Raw genomic sequence first — 22,574 nt, 5'->3', positions numbered from 1 at the left:
TGAGATATGCTGCGCCTCTCCCTCGCTCTCCTCACCGGAGTTTAGGATGTGTTTCAAGCTAGGCTGTGCTCCATCCTGCTTGTTTGGAAACACACGGTAAGATTTGTTTTCTTATCTTGGCAAGAGAGAATATGCAATGTTGCTTTAGCCTTTAGTTCTGTACCTGTGATCATCACACACTTAATGTAACTCGTCGCGTTAGCATAGGATTCACGTTATCATTAGCATCATCTTTAGCATGGTGAGCAATCCTCTTAAATGCTGGGACTTTTTTTTTTTTAAACATACAGTTCATGGCTTCTCGGTGTGTTTAATTGAAACTTATGTACTGCTTTTTATCCTGAGTGTGTATTATCGTCACAAAGTTGGCATTGTCCTTGTAGACGCTACAATATCTGCTCGTCTATGTTCATTCGAAATTGTTGGAAACCTTTGTTCTAGGACTAACTTTTAAATTTTACAAAAAAAAAAAACCTTTGAGTAATTGTCGACTAACTAGTTGTATGTGATTTCGTTGACTAAAACTAGAAGACAAACACAATTTGAAATGACTAAAATATGACTAAAACTAATAAGTATTTTCGTCTAAAAGAAAAAAAAGGGGCTGCCAAAAACAACCCAACTAATAGGAGAATAAACTGGTTTGCTCAGTGGAAGGCTAATTTGCACTCGGTACGAGGAATCCTAACAGACCTGCAGCACGGATAATAACATTTGAGTCACATTTTATGCCACGAAAATAGTATAAAGTATATAGTTTAAAAACTGGAACAGTGTAAAATGAAATGAGTTTCATTTCATTTTCCAATGTGAAAATCAACAGGAGAAGGCAAAATTATTCATAGCAGATTTTAAGAAATTTGAACAGGAATTCATTTAGATATTAGCTTGCTAATTGCAAAGAGTTTGGTGAAAACACATGTGAAACTTCTGGGGTTTGCTACTTTTAGATAGGTAAGAAGTTAAGAACCATTTGTTTAGCGTCTATTATTTCTGTGAAAGGAAAATCGACAAAGTACTGATGTGATTTTTCTGTTGGGGTGCCCAAATTTATGCATCTGGCTTCTATTGTTTAAAAACATTTATTTCACCTTTCAATTTTTACAATGTTTTTCTGCTATTTTATAAATGTAACTGAACTTGCTGACCCCTATAACCAATTGTTTATAAAGAAAAATCTTGAAACTTATCAGGGGTGCCCAAACTTTCTCATACTATAATACATTTAAGAAGGGCTGTTGTAGAGAAAAAAAATAGTGAACTTGAGCCTTCCGAAATATCAAGGTATGAGGATGATTTGAGATGTGCCCTTGGACAAATAAAACTGAATGTGGTCATCTTGGACCAATTTGCTAATCTATTTTGCACACTGGACGAAAGGACATTGGAGGGGATTATCTTCAACACTGAAAACTACATTAAATAAGTGAGGCCAGAAGCAAGTTAATTTAATATAAATTGACTTATTCTTGCATTCAGGGAGTGTTCCAAGGTTCGGAAAGTGGTTGAACTGTGATCTTCCCAAACTGCCAAGATTAGGGTTCCTTCGGTTCATAGTGTCAAATTTTAATGCATCTGCATACAGGGTATTAATGACTGCACTAATGACTTGCGCAGGAGTGATTGGATGATTGGAGGGATTGGATGCTGAAAGAAACCCGAAAGACCTTCAATACATCAATAAATGTATATTAACTAGTTTGACTTTTGACTATAGAGTATCATTTTAAGATTCTGGTGCAACACCTCAGTATTTCTGACCTCACAAATACCATATTTGTCGGACTAAGTCGCAGTTTTTTTTTTCATAGTTTGGCTGGGGGTGCGACTGGAGTGACTTATGTGTGAAATCATTAACACATTTATATATCATTTCACGTGTTATTTTGGTGTTTTGGAGTGACACTGGTGGTTTGGTAAACTTGTTAGCATGTTCTTTATGCTATAGTTATCTGAAAAACTCTTAATAGCTATGTTACGTTAACATACCGGCCAGGTTTGCATTTCGTTGTTCATGCATCATGTAACACTATCATACTGTATACTTATTTATCTAGGAAAATGACAAACATATTTTTAATTGAAGGGATAAGAAAGCTGTCGAAAATTTCAATGTAAACTTGTGCATTTATTGAAGATTTAACCACAGCCATCTCCCCAGTGCCTTTGCCTGACATGCAGCCCCATATCATCAAGGACTGAGGAAATTTTGATGTTTTCTTCAGGCAGTCATCTTTGTAAATCTCACTGGAACAGCACCAAACAAAAGTTCCAGCATCATTCCCTTTAAAATGCAGATTGACTCTTGACACCTTGTCCAATGCACATTCTTGACTCTTGAAAAGGTGATGACAATGCATCATGCCACAGAGCTAAAACTGAATAAGCATTCCTTGGAGAAAGACTCATCCAGTCAATGTGATAGCCCAGCAGATAGCTGAAAATAGCCCAGATCTCAACCCTATTGATAACCTGTGGTGGAAATTGAAAAAAATGGTCCACAGCAAGGCTCCAACCTGCAAGGATGGTCTGGCAACTGCAATCAAAGAGAGTTGGCACCAAATTGATGAATACTCATCAAGTCCATGCCTCAGAGACTGCAAGCTGTCATAAAAGCCAGAGGTGGTGCTACTAAATACTAGAGATGTGTTTTGATTGTTATTTCTTTGTTTTTTTCTCATGATTCCAATTTTTTTTCCTCAGAATGGAGGGATTCCATATATATTTCCCTGCACTTGCTTTATAAAGTTAACATTTACTGACCACCTGCAGAGTTGCACTTTTGAACTAATTGTTTTTTCAAGCTTTTTATCAGAGTTTCATGATAAAATGTCTGAGTGAGTGCTCTTCCGAGACTGGTGATTCCAAACTTTTTGCTAGGGTTTGTAGTCCGAAAAATACAGTATGTAAGAATAGCCCCTTTCAAATATACCTAAACCGTAAACACCGTTAAAATCCCAGGATTTAAACAGGCAGCTCTTGTGTGTGAAAGCAATTTCCCGGGTCGACTGACACGGAGGTCTTGGTATAATGTCTGGAACTTTCTCGGGACGAGGCATGCGTGAATGCACGCGTTTGATTCCCGGGTCACAGCACGATGGCTGATGATGTAAATATCATGGCAGGCTGATGGTTATTTCCTCTTTCTTCGCAGTAAGATGAGAAACAGTAAACAAACATCGCAATTATCAACATGGCAAACTGGAAATAGCTAAATTAAACTGAAAACATAACCAAATTAAATTGCTACTGGATCATAGAGCCGAGGAAGAGAGTCCATTGTCCATCCTTGGAAATGTGTGGTTTATTTTGTTGCCGATTTTAGGGACCGGAACTGCGTAAACAATGTTGCACCTCAAAGCAGAAAATCACATTGGATCGCCTGGACTTAAATACAGTTTTGATGAGCTTGAATTGGCTGTAGGTACGACGTTGGGAACGCTCCCATAACCGGCTCCGTAACAAAAAACAATCTGACCTGACGTAATGTCCGGGTTATAACATCGCGCTAGCAGCCCTCCCCGCACAGAGATCACCAAGTCGGCAAAACGGGACAAGTTTGTGAAAGTGTCCAACCCGTGTCATTCCCGGGATATCTCCCTATGTGTGAAAGCAAAGACGCGAGTAAAACCCGCATCAAATTACACACAGGAATTTACCGAGATATGTGTGTGAAAGGGGCTACGAGTGCGGAAGCTGAATTTGTCCACCTTTGATGATAACTTGACGCTATATTTTTTATACTGCACTTAAATCAGGGGTCCCCAAACTTTTTCCTGTGAGGGCCACATAACTTTTCCCTTCTCTGATGAGGGGCCGGGTCAGTTTGTAACAGAAAAAGTGTGACGATTGCAGGAGTGCCTAAAGGTAAAAATTTATTGTTTTTCAGAAAGCCACAATCAAATAACCCATTCTGGATTATTCACGGAACAAAAGTAAATAAAATATATATATATATATATATATATTGTATTATATTATATTATATTATATTTTATTATTTTATCATATCATATCATATAATAATAAATAATAATAACACTATCAAATAAATAGATAATAACCAAATAACCACCTCTGCGTTCTTCACAGAAAAAATCCAGGAAATAAATAACACTATTGAAAAAAAAAAATAATAATAATAATAAATAAATAAATATTGTTGAGGGGGCCGGACCAAATGTGGAGGCGGGCCGTATCCGGCCCGCGGGCCGTAGTTTGGGGACCCCTGACTTAAATCCTCGAATTTAGAGGTTGATACGTGGTCTACATTTTCACACCTGAAGTATCTTGTCTGGGACCCCAAGTTTTTGTCCATGGCATCCAGGGAGCCCATGCCTCGATACTTCTTTAGTCTGATACCATCTGAGAAGAAATATTCACCAGGAGCTTCGGTGGTAGCAGCAAGCAGAGAGCCCATCATAACTGCACAAAGACATGAGATGTTAAGATGACTGAATAGTGAGAGAAAAATGGTTTGGAAAATATCACAGACACTATAGCCCAATATTAAATAACAGATCATGTATTGTGTGTTTCAGTGGTTTTGCAAAACTTATGTTCTCTCACAAAGGGATTGATAGGCAAATTTCACAACAAGGGTTTGACCTGTGAATGTACCAATACATTTTGTGGTTAATTTAGAAGTGGTATTTAACTAGTCCTCTTCATCTTGCTTTTCATATCATCAGATTTGATCAATTTAGCAAAAGTACAGTGCATCAGGAAATATTTCAAAGCGGTTCACGTTTTTTTCCTTTTTTTCACATTTTAAGACCACCTGGAGGGGAGTCTCGAGTTCTCACTCACTTTGTTCTTCTTGATGAAAAAACTAAAAGTGTTACTGCTCCGTTTATTCATGGATGGATAAAAGTTAAACTTGGTAGGTGCATGCCAGGGATGCATACGAATTGACCTTTGGAGCTCGATTTTTTATTTGTTTGTCCCCTTGTTTAAATGGATTAATTAATAAATAAATAAATAAACCTACGATATCACATAGAACAGAACAGTGTGACCCAAAAAATTGGAACATTTTAACGATCCAATAAATCCAAGAGTGATGGAGGACAAAATATTTTATATTCAGGGGTGCACATAAGTGGTCCGCATGCGCGCATGCATACTGAACGTAGACAAACGCGCTGGCCCTCAACAGCTTTCATACGCTTTTGCGTACAGATGGCTGACCACTGTATTTGCGGTGAACACGAGAAAATCACTTCTCAAAATGTCAAAGAGGCAGGCCCCACTGAGTAATTATTTCCGTGTTCCCCCACCCCCATCAAAAGACAGACAGGCGACAGAGACGTCACCGGCGCTACCGGGAAAAAAGGACTTTTGCTGAAAAGTGGCTGCAGGAGGTACCATGGCCAGAAGCAAATAATGCTCGCACGGAAATGTGGTGCAACATTTGCCGTGAGAATCCCAATGTTGTTAATAAGAGCAGCACATTTTATGTAGGGTCAAAGAATTTTAGCCATGCAAACTTTGAAAAGCACGAAAAAAACAGAGCATGTGGCAATTAAGCAAACTATCGATGTCAGACAGGACCCCACTCGCCCTATCGACAAGTGGCGGGAAAAAGTTATTGAAGAACAGCGCCATGCACTGACAAACGTGTTTTTGCTCGCATTTCACAAAGCTAAACATGCACGTTCAATGAGCTCTTATGAGAAGGACATCCCACTTTTACAAAGGCTTGGAGTTAATGTGGGAGCCGCATATGAATGCCCTTTATTTTGAATTAGTGCTTTTATGTTTATTTCTTTACATTTCACTTCAAAGTACAGTGATACCTCAGCTCACGAACATAATTGGTTCCCAGAAAGTGTGTGTAAGGCGAAAAGTTCGTCTTCCGAACATTTATTTCCCATAAGAAACCATTAAAATGAGAATAATCCGTTCCCAGGTCCCCATAAAACATAATTTTCTACTAAATAAGCCTTAAAACTACACAAAAATATACCTTATTTTATGTATAATAAATGTGCTATTGTATAATAATTAAAGAAATAAACTGTACTGTATAATAAAGTCGTTTTATTTACCTTTGTGATGGTAGTTGATGGCTTGATGGAATGGAGTTGGAGGAGGAGGAGGGAGGGACTGCAGTGAAGCCACCCTCCACTCGTTAAAACGAAGTCAAGCTAGCAGCCCCTCATTTGGATCATTGTTTGCATTGTAGGGAGGGAGGGAGTTACTGTTTGGAAGAAGAGTGTTACCGGCAAAGTGCGCAGTTAGCGTAGACTCCTGTGCTGTGCCCCCCACATGCTTGTGGTTGTTAATAAAAGTGCCCACAAAAAGCCATCCGACGCCTCTGGGTGTTTGTATGCACGCCGCCACCTTTCTGGAGAGGAAATCGGGCGAACCGAAGACAACCGACGACAACGAGCCAACGTGACTCGCCGGTCCACTTCTCACTACGGTGGGAAGCTGAAAGCACCGCCAATTACCAGTCGAGGGCGAATTGGTAACACGAGTCACCTTCCATAAGGACTGTAGATAACTCTTTTTCGGTCCCATAATAGCAAAAGTACACTCAATATGGTCCAAAATGTCTATCAAACACAAACCACGTCCGCACTCAACGAAAGGGAGGGGACGAACTGGGACGCCGTGAGCGTGCGTCAGCTTCTCGTGGCGCTGTTCGACCGCGTGGTTTGGTTTGTCCGCCGAAAACTAGTTCGTCAGCAGAGACTATATGCTCGCGAATTTAATGTTCTTGAGGCGAAAAGTTCGTGAGCTTAAGCGTTCGTGAGCTGAGGTATCACTGTAATGGCAATTTTGTTGTGCCAGTTGATGTTAATCAAGCGTTAATTGTTTATATAATTAATTAGAGGTAATTGGCTCTAAGTAAAGCTTGTCATAATTTTATCGCATCAGGCAGGTCGGCTCTCAAGCTCAATGAGGACCAAGTCACATCTCCAGGTCCTCCTCTGAGAACTTCGGCAAAAAAAATATGTGCACCCCTGTTCATAGTAATGGAAACCTTAAAACATGCCATTTAAGAAAGAATGGTGGATTTTTTTTAAATGATGTTCTTTAAATGGCGTCCCACCTGTTTGAATACTTTGAAATCTGCAGTTGAGATTCTTTATCTGACCTGGGATACTTTCAATTTCATCCTGAATTCACCATACTAAGTAAATGACACATTGTTTACTTGCTCAAGGTCACTGTCTCACAGTGCTGCCAATTGCTCATGTCTGCAAATACGTAAAAAAAAAAATTCAACAGTAGTCAAGAGCAGATGTTAAGAATACATTCATGCAAAAGGACGCCATTTAAAGTACGTTACAAGTTATTTTTTAATGAAAATTGCATCATTATTTCTTAAAATGGCACATTTTAAGGTTTCAATTACTATAATTTTTCTTCTTCCATCAGTTTTGGTTTTATTGGATTTTTTAAAAGTTTTTTTTTTTATGGTCACCCTTTAGTTTTTTGTATTGTTTGTGTCATGCTGCTGACCCTCTTCACACTTTTTCTGTCTTTAATCAGTGGACCAAACAGTCAGGCAGTATGTAAGTACAATCTCCACTGAGCAGTGGGAGAAAGCCAGCGTCACAGTCTGGTTTAAGTGGTTCCTCCTGGAGGAAGTGAAGCCTCTTTTGGGACTTCTTCAACAAGGATAAGAAACTTCACCATGATCAGACACTGGAAATTGCAGGTGCCTAGGAACTTGAAGGTAGAGACTGTTTCAATGCGTCCTCCATTGATGAAGAGAGGTGCGTGGTCAGGTCTGTGTTTCCTGAAGTCCATGATAAGTTCTTTTGTTTTCTAGACATTGAGTCCCAGATTTTTTTCAGAGCACAGGACAATCAGTTTCTTCAGTCCTGTACGCTGTTTCATCCCCATTTGAGTTAAGTCCAACCATAGTTGTGTCATCTGCATTTGATGATTGTGTTGGTTGGGTGTGACGGGGAACGGTTCTATGTGCACAGTGGTGTACAGCTGGGGGCTCAACACACAGCCCTGAGGGGAACCAGTGCTGAGTGTTAGTAAGAAGGAGAGGTAGGGGCCGAATCAAACAGATCTTGGACTGGTAGCGAGGAAGTGCCTGATCCAGATGCAGGTGGAGAGGTGGATCTGCAGTCTGATCAATTTATTGATCAGCAGGTCTGGTAAGATTGTGTTGATCGTTGAGCTCCAGGTGACTAAGCACTCTGTAGAGTGATTGGTTCACATTGTTGCGAACTGATGGGGGTCAAAGGATGGTGAGAGGTCTCTGATATGCATAACAATCGATAGCCTTTAAATGAAGCTATAACTTGTGTGAGGTACACGTTGGAGTATTTAGTCCATAGTAAGCATGAAGTTTTTTTTGTGTGTTTTTTTTTAATATGGAGGAAGTCAGAGCAATAACACGCAATAACACGTGCAATCTCAATACCTGTGGATGCGCCGAGGGCCAGGGCTTTTACGATGTGTCCAACGTTCTGGATGCCACCGTCAGCGATAACGGGCACACCAAAGTGTCGAGCGTACTCGGACACCTTAAAAACTGCTGTGGCTTGAGGTCTGCCGCACGCCAGTACTGTTACAATGATAAAAGGGGAGCATTAAACCACGGAAGTGAACGTAGTCTTACCACGACTTATTTTACAGCTTTTGACATGCACAATGACTTGTGCTAAAATGTTATGACCCCAATGAAGACCTCAATAAAGCTTCACCTTGGTATTGTGTTTAGGTAACTGACTGAAAAACAGATTTATAAACAAACAAGAAATGTAATGTGCACAAAAAAAGCTACTGTGAATGAACTGAAATGATAAGAAACTACTCTTTTCTAAGACGTAAAAAGAATCTGACCATCTTTGACCTGTTTTAAAAATAAATCAAAGTACATACGTTTTGTTGAATCAAAAACGCAACACTTTGAAGAACACACAATGCAACAATGTAACGACACACTGTGGACTCTCCAATGTAGAACATTCCGAAGTTGTTCCAGTTTAAAGTTCAACAACATTCCTCAAAAACAATAAGCAACCTACAAAATATCATCAATTGGGTGAGAATCCAGACGTGTAAAAAATTGTGGGTTTTGTTTTTTAGGAAGGATGGCAAAGAGAGAAAGAGTGATGATCTGGGACATTGTCAAGGAATTGAAGGAGCTACTGTATGAAAAATAGTATTTAGGGCACCACTATTTTAATGTAATAAACCCAACAATTACTGAGTTCCCAAAGATGCACCTTATTCATATACTTACCCGATTCTTTAAAATGTCGTCTCATTTAGTCTTAACTTCTCCATAACGCACCAAAATAATTTTGACGGTTTAAATTTTTTGTAGCGCTTTATGTTGAGGTCTTCATTGTTCACATTTTTATACTAAAATCCGAACATTTTAAAGCATTTTGGTCAGTATAGTATTTGGTCTGCTTCATATTGCCAAAACCCATGACTTGATGCCTGCAATCAGCCTGGCATTTTAAAAAAGCAATCAGGGTTGCCAGTTTTTGTCTTTACAATTATTTGTGTGTTTCAAACATGTGGCTTATACAGAAGTGCACTTACTAGACAGAATTGTTAAATTGCAGTACTTTCCCTTAGCCACAATTAAGTCTTTGGCCCTGTGGATTAACATCATTATCACTTTTATCCCCAGACACGATCACCATAAAGCACTTAATAGAAAAGGACCTGGTTGAGCAAAGCCAATACAGTACCTGCATATAAATGACATACCGGAAGAACAACAACAAATCTCAAGATGCATTCCTATGCTGCCTTCCCAGTCACGCAACATTACAAGTTGAGAGTATTTCTTTGCAAGTGCCTCCCTCTTAGCTGTCCCTGTGAGTATGTCATGAGTCTTACAATTAATTGTTGAGTCAATGTACAGTTATTTTTCCACTGGCCAGCTCTTTTGTTACCATATGAAAGTTACAACAAAAAAACTGATACACAGTAAATGCCTTCTTCCACTAAGCAATATGTTGATTTTTGGTAAAGTATGCCATTTTTGTGCATCCTTCCATCTATCCATCCATCCATCTCTGCAACAGAGTAAATCACTCATGTAATATTTAAAGGCCCCTGGCCCTGCTGACTTCGACAGAACACCAATATAAACAAGGTTACTGTTCAGGTTTATTCGACCACATGTGTCATCACCTGTTAAGATGGTTACGTTTTTTACATTTAAATTATTTTTTTGTCTCCACAAACATTTCCTGCACTCTGCAGGGACTGAAGACGCGCTAGTGAAACTAACCCTGGAACAAATCATTTACTGTAGGGAGAAATGATTCTCTAATCAGCGCTCACTGAAGGTTGAGCAGTGCCCCATATTGGAATTTAGTGGTTCCATTGTACTGGTGCAAACAAAGCACATACTTTTCAACTCCGCAACAGCTTGAGCAGCAGTTTGTAACGACTATCATTTGAGCGATCGTATTGAAAGTAGATTAAGACATACAGCAAGATTTATGTGTCTTAGTAATGTCATACTGACAAGAGACCACATGTTCAGCAAAGTAAGGACAGTAAAGGAAGAGAAAGCCCCCAATGTGAGTGAAATGATTAGTGATGTTACATGAACAATCCAAGCAAAAAAAAAAAAAGCCCAAAACCCCACACCTCTGATCTACATCAAATTCTACCAATCTAAAACGGTTAAACAACCGATGCAACTGGCTAAAATCTAAAATGTCCAACGGGAACCAACTGCAGGCCAGAAAGTGGGCTGAGACGGGAGGGGCAACTTACTGGAAAATCCCGTAACTGTGGTTGGGGTTTTAGGGCTGTGAAGCTTTATTGCTGGAGGTATACTCGGGGGAGCTGGGCACATCACCACCACACATACCATACAAAGAAAAAGGGGAGTACAGAGTGAAAGAGATGGGAAAATATATGGAGGAAGAGACATCAAGATGGTATTATGAGGTAGCACTGTACACAAATTGTGCAGCTGTCAAATAGTTGAATGAATCTATTTTGAAAGGTAAATTTCTGCATAACAATAAAGTGTTAAAATTGTTATTAATGTGGTTTTTCAGACTTCCAATTCCAACAATAGCAAAAAAAAAAAAAAAAAAAAAAAAAAATTACCTGTATTTGTCGGGTTAAAGAGATGAAAGTTGAACTGAACACCTGCTTTGGTATCAGTACAGTTTTCGCAGAATAATGTTGTTCAGATGGGATGACAAAAGATGATTGTAATTAAACTTCCTACAGCCGACAATCTGTTTCAACGAGGCTCTACTGGATGCTGCCAAGCAGTACGCTCTATTTTGTTTAAATTGATTCAATGCACTAGAAATCAATTATCACTTGCGCATTCAACAGAACTTATAATTAATCACTTGCAAAGCTCATCTCAGATTTTTCTGGGGTTTCGTATTTTTCTGACATCAGGATCAGTCAAATTACATGGAAGCAAATACGTTTAAGGACATGAATCAAATCACACACAAGCATCCTTTTCAACCCTAATTGAAATTTAACAATGGATTCCATTTAAAAGGTCTCTGTGGTCCTAGAGTCTAACTTTATGGGTGGGAGCAGTGCAACTGGTTGTTTATTGACTTTACAGTTCAGCCACTAACCTTCCTGTGTGATGCAAATGGAGCCGCTTCCCATTCCAACTCTGAGTCCGTCCACTCCTGCCTCAATCAAGTTTTTAGCCTGGGCAGTAGTGACCACTGAATGACAAGACCAAACAGAAAATGTTTAAAAACAAAATATCATTCTGAGGCATTAAAATTAGTGTTCAGTAAGCTAGTTAGAGGATTTATATTGTATTATATGCATGTATCACTTGATTAACCACAGGATTGATTTTCTTTATATTCACAAAAATGGTGCTGTACTTTGTTACACTGAACTCTTATGGCACACAACATTTGGGAGATTTTTGGCAATGACCTTGCTCTGATATCTTGCACTGAATAGACTCACTCACAATGAAGCCTTTGCTTTAAAAAGTCATTCCTGAAAAAAAAGTGACTGTTCTCCTGACATGTGTGGTAGGGTTGTCCCGATCCGATATTTGGATCGGATCCACGTATTATATACGTGCAAAAAAAAAAAGCGCATTGGTATCGGATCGGCTGACATGGAAAAACTCCGATCCAGACTTCCGATCCAGTTTTTTTTGAGAGACCTGTCTGGGTTTTTTCAGCACACCAATTTACATAATCCATTCCAGTTTTTGCTTTATTCGGTCCGCATTTTATGGCACACCTTCATTTTTTTAAAGCCTTGGTACAGTTATTCAAGAGCAGAGAACTGATGCTGAGTTAATAGTTTATTTTCCACGGAGGTTATTTGTGCGTTTTGCTTTTTTGAGACAGTTTACAATATTATTTGCACGTTTTATTGACTGAATATGCCATTTCTGTTTGTTATTTATAATGTTTTGTGTTTATCACTGAATAAACAGGTCAGTTTCTTGTTACCAACCATTGTGTTATTCAAATTTGCCTAATTCAGGTGGCTAGTTGTTATCAAGAGTACTAAAACCCTTTTCAACATGAGTCTGACAACTAAGTAAGTAGGCTAAATAACTTTAAACTTTAATACATGCTCGGATAGGCCGGTATCGGTATCGGCCAGTATCAGCATCGGATCGGAAGTGCAAAACAATATCGGTATTGGATCGAAAGTGCAAAAACCTGGATCGGGACATCCCTAATGTGTGGTTGCGTGTGCATGCATTCTGAGTCAAAGACTAGACCCCACGGAGTGTGAGCGAGTGAGTGATAGGCTAAACAGGCTCTGTTCCCAATTTGAAGTTTTGATTCCTCCGCTAAAGCTTTACTGATTTACTTGTACCTCAATCAAAAGACAAATTCAAATGCAAGGAAGGAAGGAAGGACTAGCGGACTATGCTTTTTCCCTAAAAGGAAACAATTGACCGACGCTATCTATCAGATCTACCAGTTGATCATGATTGACATATTGGGCACCACTGTACTATTGTATTTAGCCCAAAATGTATTTAGCCCAACAAAAAACATTTTTGAAAATCATTGACCAAGTGTGCACTTACCATTCCCACCAATGACCTGCAGATTTGGGTACTTCTCTTTAATGTATTTTATCATGTTGATTTGGAATAATGAGTTGCCCTGAGAGGAATCCTGCAAAGTGAGGGTGGGACATCATTTATTATTCACACCCACTATCTCAATCCAAATGAGAAAAATATATCAGATAAAGTTTGCCATTGCCTCTTATGCTGCTTTTCCACTGCACATGATGAACAGTCTTCAATTTACAAAATCCCATTAGAATACAAACTATGAAGGAAAATGAAAGACCCCTGTATTTTCTATACATCTTGGCATGAGACTGTTGCCATGGTATAAAGAGTAATCTTATAAAAGAGGAAGAAAATATGAAGAAATTGATTTAAAAAAATACACCTGTGCAGCAAAGTGGAAATGACGAAGTACACTGCAATAACAGAGTAAGTGCCATCACAGGTTCTACTAGTATTTACTTCCTGTTGACCACCAGAGGGCGGTGCTGACAGCCCTGAGTGATCCTTTCCTGCATGTAGATTTCGAGTATGCATACTAATAAAGTCAGCTGTGACACCTGGATGACCCCCTGAGCCAGGTCCACCAAGTCCCAGTGTCACCAGCAGTTGAGTTCCTACAGAATATTCTTACGTGAATATCAGGATTCTGAGTGATAAAACACTCTAGCATTCATTCAGGATGATAAGAACCGATGGTTACATTCGTTCGTAGAGGTGGGAATCTTAAAGCATCTAACAATACGATTACGATTCAGAGGCTACGATGTGATTATAAATCGATTATTGATGCACCCCCCCCCAGCTATTAGCTGCTTTTATTGTGTCGTATATTAGTTACAAAAATTGTACAAAAATCCTCTCAGGCTTAAATAAACTACTATTTCACAGTCAAGTTAACAGTTCAAAACAGAAAATAAAATATTCAAGCCCCCCATTCTGTATCAGCAGCTTTAAACTACATTCAATTAATTTAATGTTGTGAATCAACTGTTAAAGTTGGTAAAATTGCTCCAGTTATTCCATAATTTCCCTTCTGTCTACTTTTGACAGGTGAAAGTTTTAAAACTGTTTCATTATTTAAAGATAGATTAAAGTCAAAACTTTGCCGATTTAGGAGTATTTTAGATAAAAAGTTAATTAGGTTCTCTCGGAAGGTTCGCTACAACAGCCTTTCAGAGAAGACTATTGCTTTAAGATGGCGGCTGTTTACTAACGCTTGCAAGTCTGTCATTTCGCATTTCGTTCTCTATACATATGCTAATGCCGCCGAGTCCGTAATTTCGCTTCTAGTTCTATATAAATGTGATATCTACCGTGGTATTATATGGACGTAGTTTGTAGCAACGTGGGCGTTGTTTGAAGCGGCTTTTGGCAGCAGTCAGGAATTATTGTTTTTTTGTTTTATCTAGCGGCATAAGTTGTTGGTCCACTCCTCATTGCATCCCGAAGACCCCGTGACGGTGTTTTAGTTCCGCTTTATTTGGCATATTTCAATAATCCGAATCTGGATGTTTGTGAATCGTCCTCCAATCTTCCACGACAGAATAATAGGGTTGGGCATCTACCATCGAGCATCGATGGGAACCGGTTCTAACATTCTGATGCTCCCGGAATCGTTCGAATTTTTAAATTTGGATTCCTTGTTTCGATGCCCAGACTGCCGAGTGGGAAAAAAATTGCTTGACTTTAAAGACTGATACTTATATACAAGTTATAATTAGCCCTGTGAGAAGTTCATTTAATTTAAAAAAAGTCAAGAAGTTAAGACTTTAATATAAACTTTGCAATTTTTTGGACCCTGCATTTTTTGGGGGGGACCCTGCCTCTTAAAGGGATCCTCTATTTTTAAGACAAGTAATTCTTAAAACATAAATGTTAGTATGAGTTATAATAATTTGATATTAAAACCCATCTTAATGTTTTTGTTTTTAAAAAGTTTGTAAAATTATTTTAAGTGATAGGTCGCCATTCTTGTTACGTCGCAGTGCGTGACGTCACTGGCCCCGAATGCCGAAATTCCAGCTTGTCACTCGTGAGCTTTCCCAACATGTCGTCAGTTCTACCCTTCCTATTTTAACCAGATCTGAAAAGTGAAGAGCAGGACAGCACTGTCGGTCGTTCACAAGACGAGCTTCAGGGAAAAATGCGTGCAGCAAATACCTGATAAGACAAAAGTTGGGCAAAACTGGTGATGCGAGAGAGTCCTGGTGGGAACTCCGGTTGGGAGCGAGAGAGCATGCTGTTGGGATTCGGGAACTCCAGTTTTATTAGCAGATATTCAAGGTAAGCATATTGCATTTTCAAACGTTTTCCCAATATAATTATGTAGATTGTTAGCATCCAGAGCTGTCGTGTGCTTTACATACAGTACAGGCCAAAGAGCACACCTTGTGTAATCCAGGTCTTGTACATTGTAGAGCGTGGTAGCTAGGATACGTGTATAAAAGTACCAGAAAGGGGAGAAGCAAGACCCTTACTTGACTGAGGATCCAGGAAAAATGTTCGGGCGCCAGTTGTAACACGTGGTGGGTAGGATACATGCATACAGGGACCAAAAAGGGGGAGAAGCTTCCACTTATGCACATTTATTCACTAAAAATAATAATTCCACCTTGACCACTCACTTCACTCCCCTTTTTTCCATTTGACTGGAAATTGCATCCAAAAGCAGCACATCGTGGCATTTTACATCGCGAGTTTAGGCAGCAATAAGCAATTGTTGAACACGCTACACATTCGGAAAGATACCAATTACGTCATCACTGCGAGCCCGCAAACCATGGCGCCAACCAACGGTCAAAATATGGACTAAATATTATAAAATATTGCCATTGATTTAACATTTTATGTGTTTCTAACAACATATTTTAGTACAAGAGAACAATTGTGGTTTATTAGAGCCTACATGTATTTAAATCAGAGGATCACTTTAAAAGAATCCGAATCGGGAATCGTTCGGAACCGGAATCGAAACGTGGAACCGGAATCGGAACCAGAATCATTCAATTTAATACATATTCTGCAGTATGAATAACTTTTCGAAAAAGATGGAACCATAGTTAATTAGGGACTTTGGAGTCATGCCAGTTTTTGCCGTTGGAAATGGAAAGTTAAAGGTGAGTAGAGCCGTGTCAAGGTGGGTAAGTGCCTTGCAGGGGGGCAAAGGCCAACTGGTCCTTGAACAAATATTTGATTAAAATGTCATTTCCCTTACCAGCACAATAACGTCAACCCCACTCTGCACTAGAAGGTCCAGACGGTATTTGTCATCACTGTGTGTGCCAATGGCAGCCCCACAGAGCAGCTGTTTGCGGGAGTCTTTGGAGGCCAAAGGGAAGTCCCTGTTCTTTTTCAGATCAGTTCGAGCAATGATGGACACAAGGCAGCCATCTTCATTAACAATGGGAAGTTTACCTGAAAGAGAAACATAAGCAAAATAATTTTTCAGAACAGTTACAAAAACAAAAGTGTGACATGTAGATCTAGGATCCATACAGCTCCTGAGAATGTATTATTCAATTTTATGATTCAGCCAATTACGACAAAATCAGAAAAAAAAATCTTACGGATGGGACATCAGTTTTTTCGCTTTAAATCATTTAATTTCTGGAGTACAATCATAAAATGCAGTGTCAGCATGTATTGACATGCGTGATGATAGCGTGCAAAAGTGGAGGGGGGATTGCTCCTTTGCTGGGCTGCCGGAGCAGGGATGGGCTGTGCTGCACCCCCTCGCCGCCCTCCCTCCCTCCCCAGGCTGGCTGGGTGGGGGCCGTGGCCCTGGGTTGATGCCCGCCCGCGTGGTGTCTTCGCTCGTCTGCGTGGCTGTCGCGCGGTTGGCAGGGCTCGCGTGCGGCAGGATGTGATAGGGCACGCTCGGGTGGGGGGTCCCGGTGCCAGATTGGGTTGGTCACAATGGGCTTATACTCACAAGGGATTCACACGATTACTGGGTTTTAGATCACAGAGCTGATTTGTGTACACTCTACCCCTTTCAACCATTTAGCTTATAGACTCCCCCACCCGTCCCCCTCTTTCCCTGGTCAACAGGCCCCCCACATGGTGTCAACCGGATATACATCTAGCTGACGATAGCACCAACACATTAGTGGTTAGTGTAGACGTTCAATGTATTTCTTGTTGTTGTTCGTATGTGTTTCTTTTCTTTCTTCTCCTGTGTTTCTTTTCTTCTGTTCCCCCATAACACCTTCCTGTTCGCTACTTTGTCATAATAAACGAGGTATGTTGAATGATCACAATGGGAGTATGCCATACTCTCAATGTGAAACATTAAAACTGTTCGGAACAACTGGGCACTTAGACTTCCATTCTCCGTGTCAAACAGCTGGACAGGACAGTTTTTTTTACAGTTAAAAAAAACAAAAACAAAAAACACATTTTTTTCACTCTACGTATATCATTTAAGCCTTTCGGGGATGGTGGTCACTACAGTGGACGGCTATTCAAAAGTTGACACTTCAGAGTTAACAACTTTAACCCTTCATAGGGCAAGGTGCTTCTTTGGTCACAGGAAAAAACTTGAAAATGAATACATTGTTCTTAAAACTAAATCAATGAAATTAAAATGAATAAAAACAAATACACACTGGTTAACTCATTGCGTTCAACTGATGATGATACGCGTCCAATTAATTTAGACCATGAAGAATGGCTGTGAATGCTCATGTTTGAAAGAGACTGGGGGGGAGGGGAGGGTCAGTTCATGCAGCTCCTTAGAGTCAATACCACGACCCTAAAAGTTTTTTTTCCCTTCAATGCCTAAAGGTCAGTGAGACAAAAGGCCTTCTTAATGTCCCGTCCGTAATGATTTAAATGCCATGACTTGCCTCTAAAAGTTTATAAATGAAAACTACCAAAAATGCACAATTACAACAGGGAACACCAAATTGTCCTACCTTTCTTACTCCTTTGGAGAATTTCATTGGCTTCTTTCAATGTTACCCCAGCAGGAGCAATCACGAGATCCTCCCTCTTTGTCATCACCTGCAAGGTTATGCAACACGAAATACATAGAGTAAGATACATTATATCGTTGATTACACCCATTCTTGAGATATAACTGTACTGTACTCTGTATCAAGAGATGTAGCAATCGCAGAACATAAACTTATTCATGTATAACAATAAGCATCTTTGTTATTTTTCTTAATCTTTGCATCTGTTGCAGGACAGGATATTAAGCCAGATGATGACAGACGATAACTTGCCATGATGCATTTTGGGAAATCATATTTTTACCTAATGCCATCTTCCATATTAGTAAAATATCAATCACCTCACTGAGTGGCAAACTGTGTTCCTCATCCTTGAGGAAATCGATGTCCCTGGAAGAGATTATGCCAACCAGCTTGCTACCCATTTTGCCATCGTCCGTGATGGGAATACCACAGAAGCCGTAGCGGGCCTTGGCCTCAAAGACGTCTCGCACTAGGTGATGAGGGCTCATCACAACCGGGTCTGTGATGAAGCCCTGCTCGTACCTCTGAAATGGGGAAGAGGAATGGGAGCGGGTTGACAATTTATTTTTGTACTGGATCTAAGGACACTAAACAGACAGCGAACCAACTAACAACGATGGTCACCAAAAAACTGGTTGGTAAAATTGTGTGTAATTGGGGATATAAAAAATACAACATGGCCACAAGACTGTGTTTGGAATCGCTTCATACTATATAACAATTGCACAATTAATGAAATACATTTATTAATGAGTATATTTCATCCCCTGACCACGCTCGTCCTTAACTCAAGACTATTATCTGAAATTATTTTCTCAGGCTGAAATGAACAGAAATTCCAATAATCAACCCCCACAGTGTTTCCTCTGCTGTTAGGACCTTGGCCACAACAGTATAATACAGATATAAATTTAGACACGAAGAAGTTTATACACTTATGCGATCATCTTTGATTTATGTTTATTAAGACTGCAAAATTAAATTAAGAGTAGCATTAAACATCTTAAAAACCTTTTATTTTTTTTAAAGTGTTCATTATCCAAACTTCTGCACTTTAAAAAAGATGATTTGAGCTGACAGTGACAACTCACATCTCAAAAAAGTCATGTCACTCATAGGTCAAGGTACCGTATTAGTCGGACTATACTTCGCACCTGATTATAAGTCGCATCAGCCAAAAAATGCGCAATGAAAAGGAAAAAAAACATATATAAGTCGCACCGGAGTATAGGTCGCATTTTTGGGGGGTATTTTAGTTGACAGAATCCAGCACCAAGAACAGACATGTCTTCTTGAAAGGCAATTTAAAATACAATAGAGAACAACAGGCTGAATAGGTGTACGGTATGCTAACATTACATGACGCTAGAAGTTAGATCGGGCCTAAAAAATCCAGCCCAGCCCAACCGGCCCGCGAGTATTAAAGCCCGACGCGGCCCGAGCCTGATCAATTAACTTGATTTGCTTGCCTGAGCCAGAAGAAAAAGAAATTTCATGTTTTATTTGTAGCAACGAGCCTGGAAAAAAAAAAAAAAAAGAAATTTTATGTTTTATTTGTGAGGACTCAGGAGAAGGAGGAAATGCGGAGATGCGATGCGTGGTTGCGTTCTGTGTGATCACATTTGTGACGATGCCGGTGCATATAAGCATAATGATAACAAATTAAAGCCTGTCTTTTGTAAGGAATTCTACCAGTTAAACAAGACTGTAAGATGGATATTCAATAAACATTTATATCTTTTATATTTTCGTGTCTGTTCTAACAGGGGGAGAGTGGATTTGACATTTATTTTAATCTCGAGTTGGCAGAAAAAAAACGCAGGTTTTCTCAATGTTTAAATAGTCTACATATTTTTATGATCATTATAAATGCATTTACACGACGAAATAACGCTGGAAAAGTTTGTTAAATATATTTCTCGTATGAGGCCAAAGCGCCACATTCGTTTACATTCAGCGAAGCCGACACAGGTTTCCGTATAGCATTTTTAACAATCAATTTGAATCATTTCCATATCCCACCCCTACCACAGTTGTATGTCTGCTTTTCAATTACCAGGTCTTTAGTTTGTTTTTCCACTCCAATAGCTGCTCCATATCGAAAAGGAAATACCAGGATGCTTGCGGAGGAAGATTGAAAAGAGACTGGGGCTGCTACGTTCACGTGCGCGGGCATGCACAGCGCCTTCTCCGTTTTATCCAAATTATTTATTTTATTTAACATCCATACATCGTTTTAGTACAAATATATGAATGTACTAGTATATTTATTTGAAAAAATGTTAGCGAGAGAGAAGTCGACCTGACCCTACCGTAAATAATCACACATAAGTCGCTCCAGAGTATAAGACGCACCCTCGGCCAAACTATGAAAAAAACTGCGACTTATAATCCGAAAAATATGATATCATTATATATGGAAAACAGTCACCAATCCATACCTTGACTTTACGGACTTCATTGGCCTGGAACTCTGGCGTGCAGTTATGGTGGATAAAGCCAATCCCACCTGTTAGCTTGAAGAACAATATACAACCTATTATACATCATACAATACTGCGAAGGTCATACAGTATATAATTGATGACAAAAGCACACCCTTACTTTCCACAACATTGGGTAACACTTGCACAATTTATAGCTATTTTCAAGTACAGACTCCACTGTTATCTTTATCAAATGGCACTGACCCCAAATGGCTGACTAGCGGTGGTGGCCGTCCCAATAGGCTCACCCTGCACATTTCACATCTAGACATATATACAGTTAGAGGTGTGCAAAATTTCCGATTCTTAGATTATTCGCGATTCGGCCGTGGAAGATTCGAGAACGATTCACAAACATCCAAATTCCGATTATTGAAATATGCCAAGTAAAGCGGAAGTACAACACACTCAGCGCGCCGCGCGGTCAATGAGCAACGGAGCGAGAGTAGCTAAACATCATGCTTCTCATTACCCGGCCCCTCGGGTAATGCCAATGCTCAACTCACGGCTCTAGCTCAACTCATGCCACGAGATAAAAAAACACAACAACATACCTGAAGCTGCTACAAAAGTACGTCATCCACATAATGTTACGGTAGATATCATTTACATAAGACTAGATGCACTACGGTAGCGGTAGCGTTTGCAGCACATCTACAAAAAGCTAGATGCAGACGTAGTAAACGGCCGCCATCTTAAAGCAGTACACTTCTCTGCAAGGCTGTTGTAGCGAACCTTCCAAGCAAACCTAATTAACTTTTTATCTAAAATACTCCTAAATCGGTAAAATATTGACTTGAATCTATCTTTAAAATAGTTTTAAAACTTTCACATGTCGAAAGTTGACAAAAGGGAAATTATGGATTAACGGGAGCAATTTTAACAACTTTAACGGTTGATTCACAACATTAAATTAATTGAATGTAGTTTAAAGCTGCTGATACAGAATGGGGACTGGAGTTTTTTATTTACTGTTATTTTTGTATATTTGTTTACTGCTATATGTTAACTTGATACTGAAATAGTAGTTTGGTTTAGCCTGAGAGTATTTTTGAACAATTTTGGAACAAATGTACAAAATATTTAAAAAAAAAAAAAAAAAGGGGGGGGTGCATCAATAATCGTTTTAGAATCGAATCGGACCATCTGAATCGTAATTGTAATCGAATCGTTAGGTGCCCAAAGATTCCCAGCTCTATATACAGTATATATGTGTGTGTATGGGTGTGTGTGTGTGATATCTATTCAAGCAGCAGCACGAAAAGCATCCTGGGATAGGGCTGTTAGCAGGGTGTGCTAGTATTGCGAATACACTAAAGGAGCATCCTCGGAGTTTAAATGCATTGAAACCTGTAGGTCTTGTGCCATAACTGCCCTTCTAATGCACATTCCAGTTGGGACATAGCTTACACGTATTTGGTCGTCATACTTACTGCCATAGCAATGGCCATGTTCGCCTCAGTGACTGTGTCCATTGGGGAAGAGACACAGGGAGTTTTCATTGTGATTTGTTTCGTCAGTGCCGAGGTCAGGTCCTGGTAACAAAAGACTTTTATGCATTTCTATTACATATTCATACAATGACAGCATGTACTGTATGCGACACAGTCAGACGGTATGGTATGTTCGGGTTTCCGTTATTAGAGTGGTACATCAACCATGTCAATGCCTGAAAATAACTGAATAAATTAATAACTACAGAGAGATCTGATTTTTTTTTTAATAGTTCTAAAACACAATAAGGAATGCCTCTAGTGTCTCACAATTTGTAATTTGAATTATTTACGCACTTTGGTGATGTGGTAGCTAGTTAAGGCTACATTGTGACTTTGTTATTTTTCATTTAAGTTAACAGTATTTCACAATGTGTTTTAATACCTTTAAATGTATTTAAAACCTGGGATGGGTCCGACGACGAAACTGAATGGCCTATATATGGTGGGATTTTCAGATAAAAAAAGGATCTGGAATGTACTCTAAAACACTGTAAATTGATAGTTTTATGGTTGTGCCTTAATTCTATTGCTCCAAATTGGAAATGTAAATTTTATTTCCCCGAAGTGTTAACTTGTTCTGTATATTTGTCGTCTCATCTTGTGTGCTCCTAGC

General features: G+C 39.4%; 1 protein-coding gene across 2 annotated transcripts in view; it reads right to left on the bottom strand.

Annotated features, from left to right (window-relative positions):
* impdh2 (IMP (inosine 5'-monophosphate) dehydrogenase 2) overlaps nucleotides 1-22,574 on the bottom strand; it is a 29,111-nt gene that overhangs the window by 1,438 nt on the left and 5,099 nt on the right. For both annotated transcript variants that reach the window (XR_009062550.1, XM_057830010.1), the window contains exons 3-11: nucleotides 21,899-22,000; nucleotides 20,421-20,495; nucleotides 18,297-18,503; nucleotides 17,917-18,004; nucleotides 16,215-16,414; nucleotides 13,007-13,097; nucleotides 11,562-11,657; nucleotides 8,396-8,539; nucleotides 4,281-4,425 (exon numbers count right to left, since the gene is read on the bottom strand). Coding sequence is in view for 1 of the 2 variants with exons in the window: in XM_057830010.1 (XP_057685993.1) it covers nucleotides 4,281-4,425; nucleotides 8,396-8,539; nucleotides 11,562-11,657; nucleotides 13,007-13,097; nucleotides 16,215-16,414; nucleotides 17,917-18,004; nucleotides 18,297-18,503; nucleotides 20,421-20,495; nucleotides 21,899-22,000 (1,148 nt within the window). In the remaining variant the exon portion in view is untranslated. The remainder of the gene's footprint in view (nucleotides 1-4,280; nucleotides 4,426-8,395; nucleotides 8,540-11,561; nucleotides 11,658-13,006; nucleotides 13,098-16,214; nucleotides 16,415-17,916; nucleotides 18,005-18,296; nucleotides 18,504-20,420; nucleotides 20,496-21,898; nucleotides 22,001-22,574) is intronic.

This window comes from Corythoichthys intestinalis, chromosome 2, assembly GCF_030265065.1.
Source record: "Corythoichthys intestinalis isolate RoL2023-P3 chromosome 2, ASM3026506v1, whole genome shotgun sequence".
Lineage (NCBI taxonomy): Eukaryota > Metazoa > Chordata > Actinopteri > Syngnathiformes > Syngnathidae > Corythoichthys > Corythoichthys intestinalis.
This window is presented reverse-complemented; position numbering and strand designations above follow the sequence as displayed.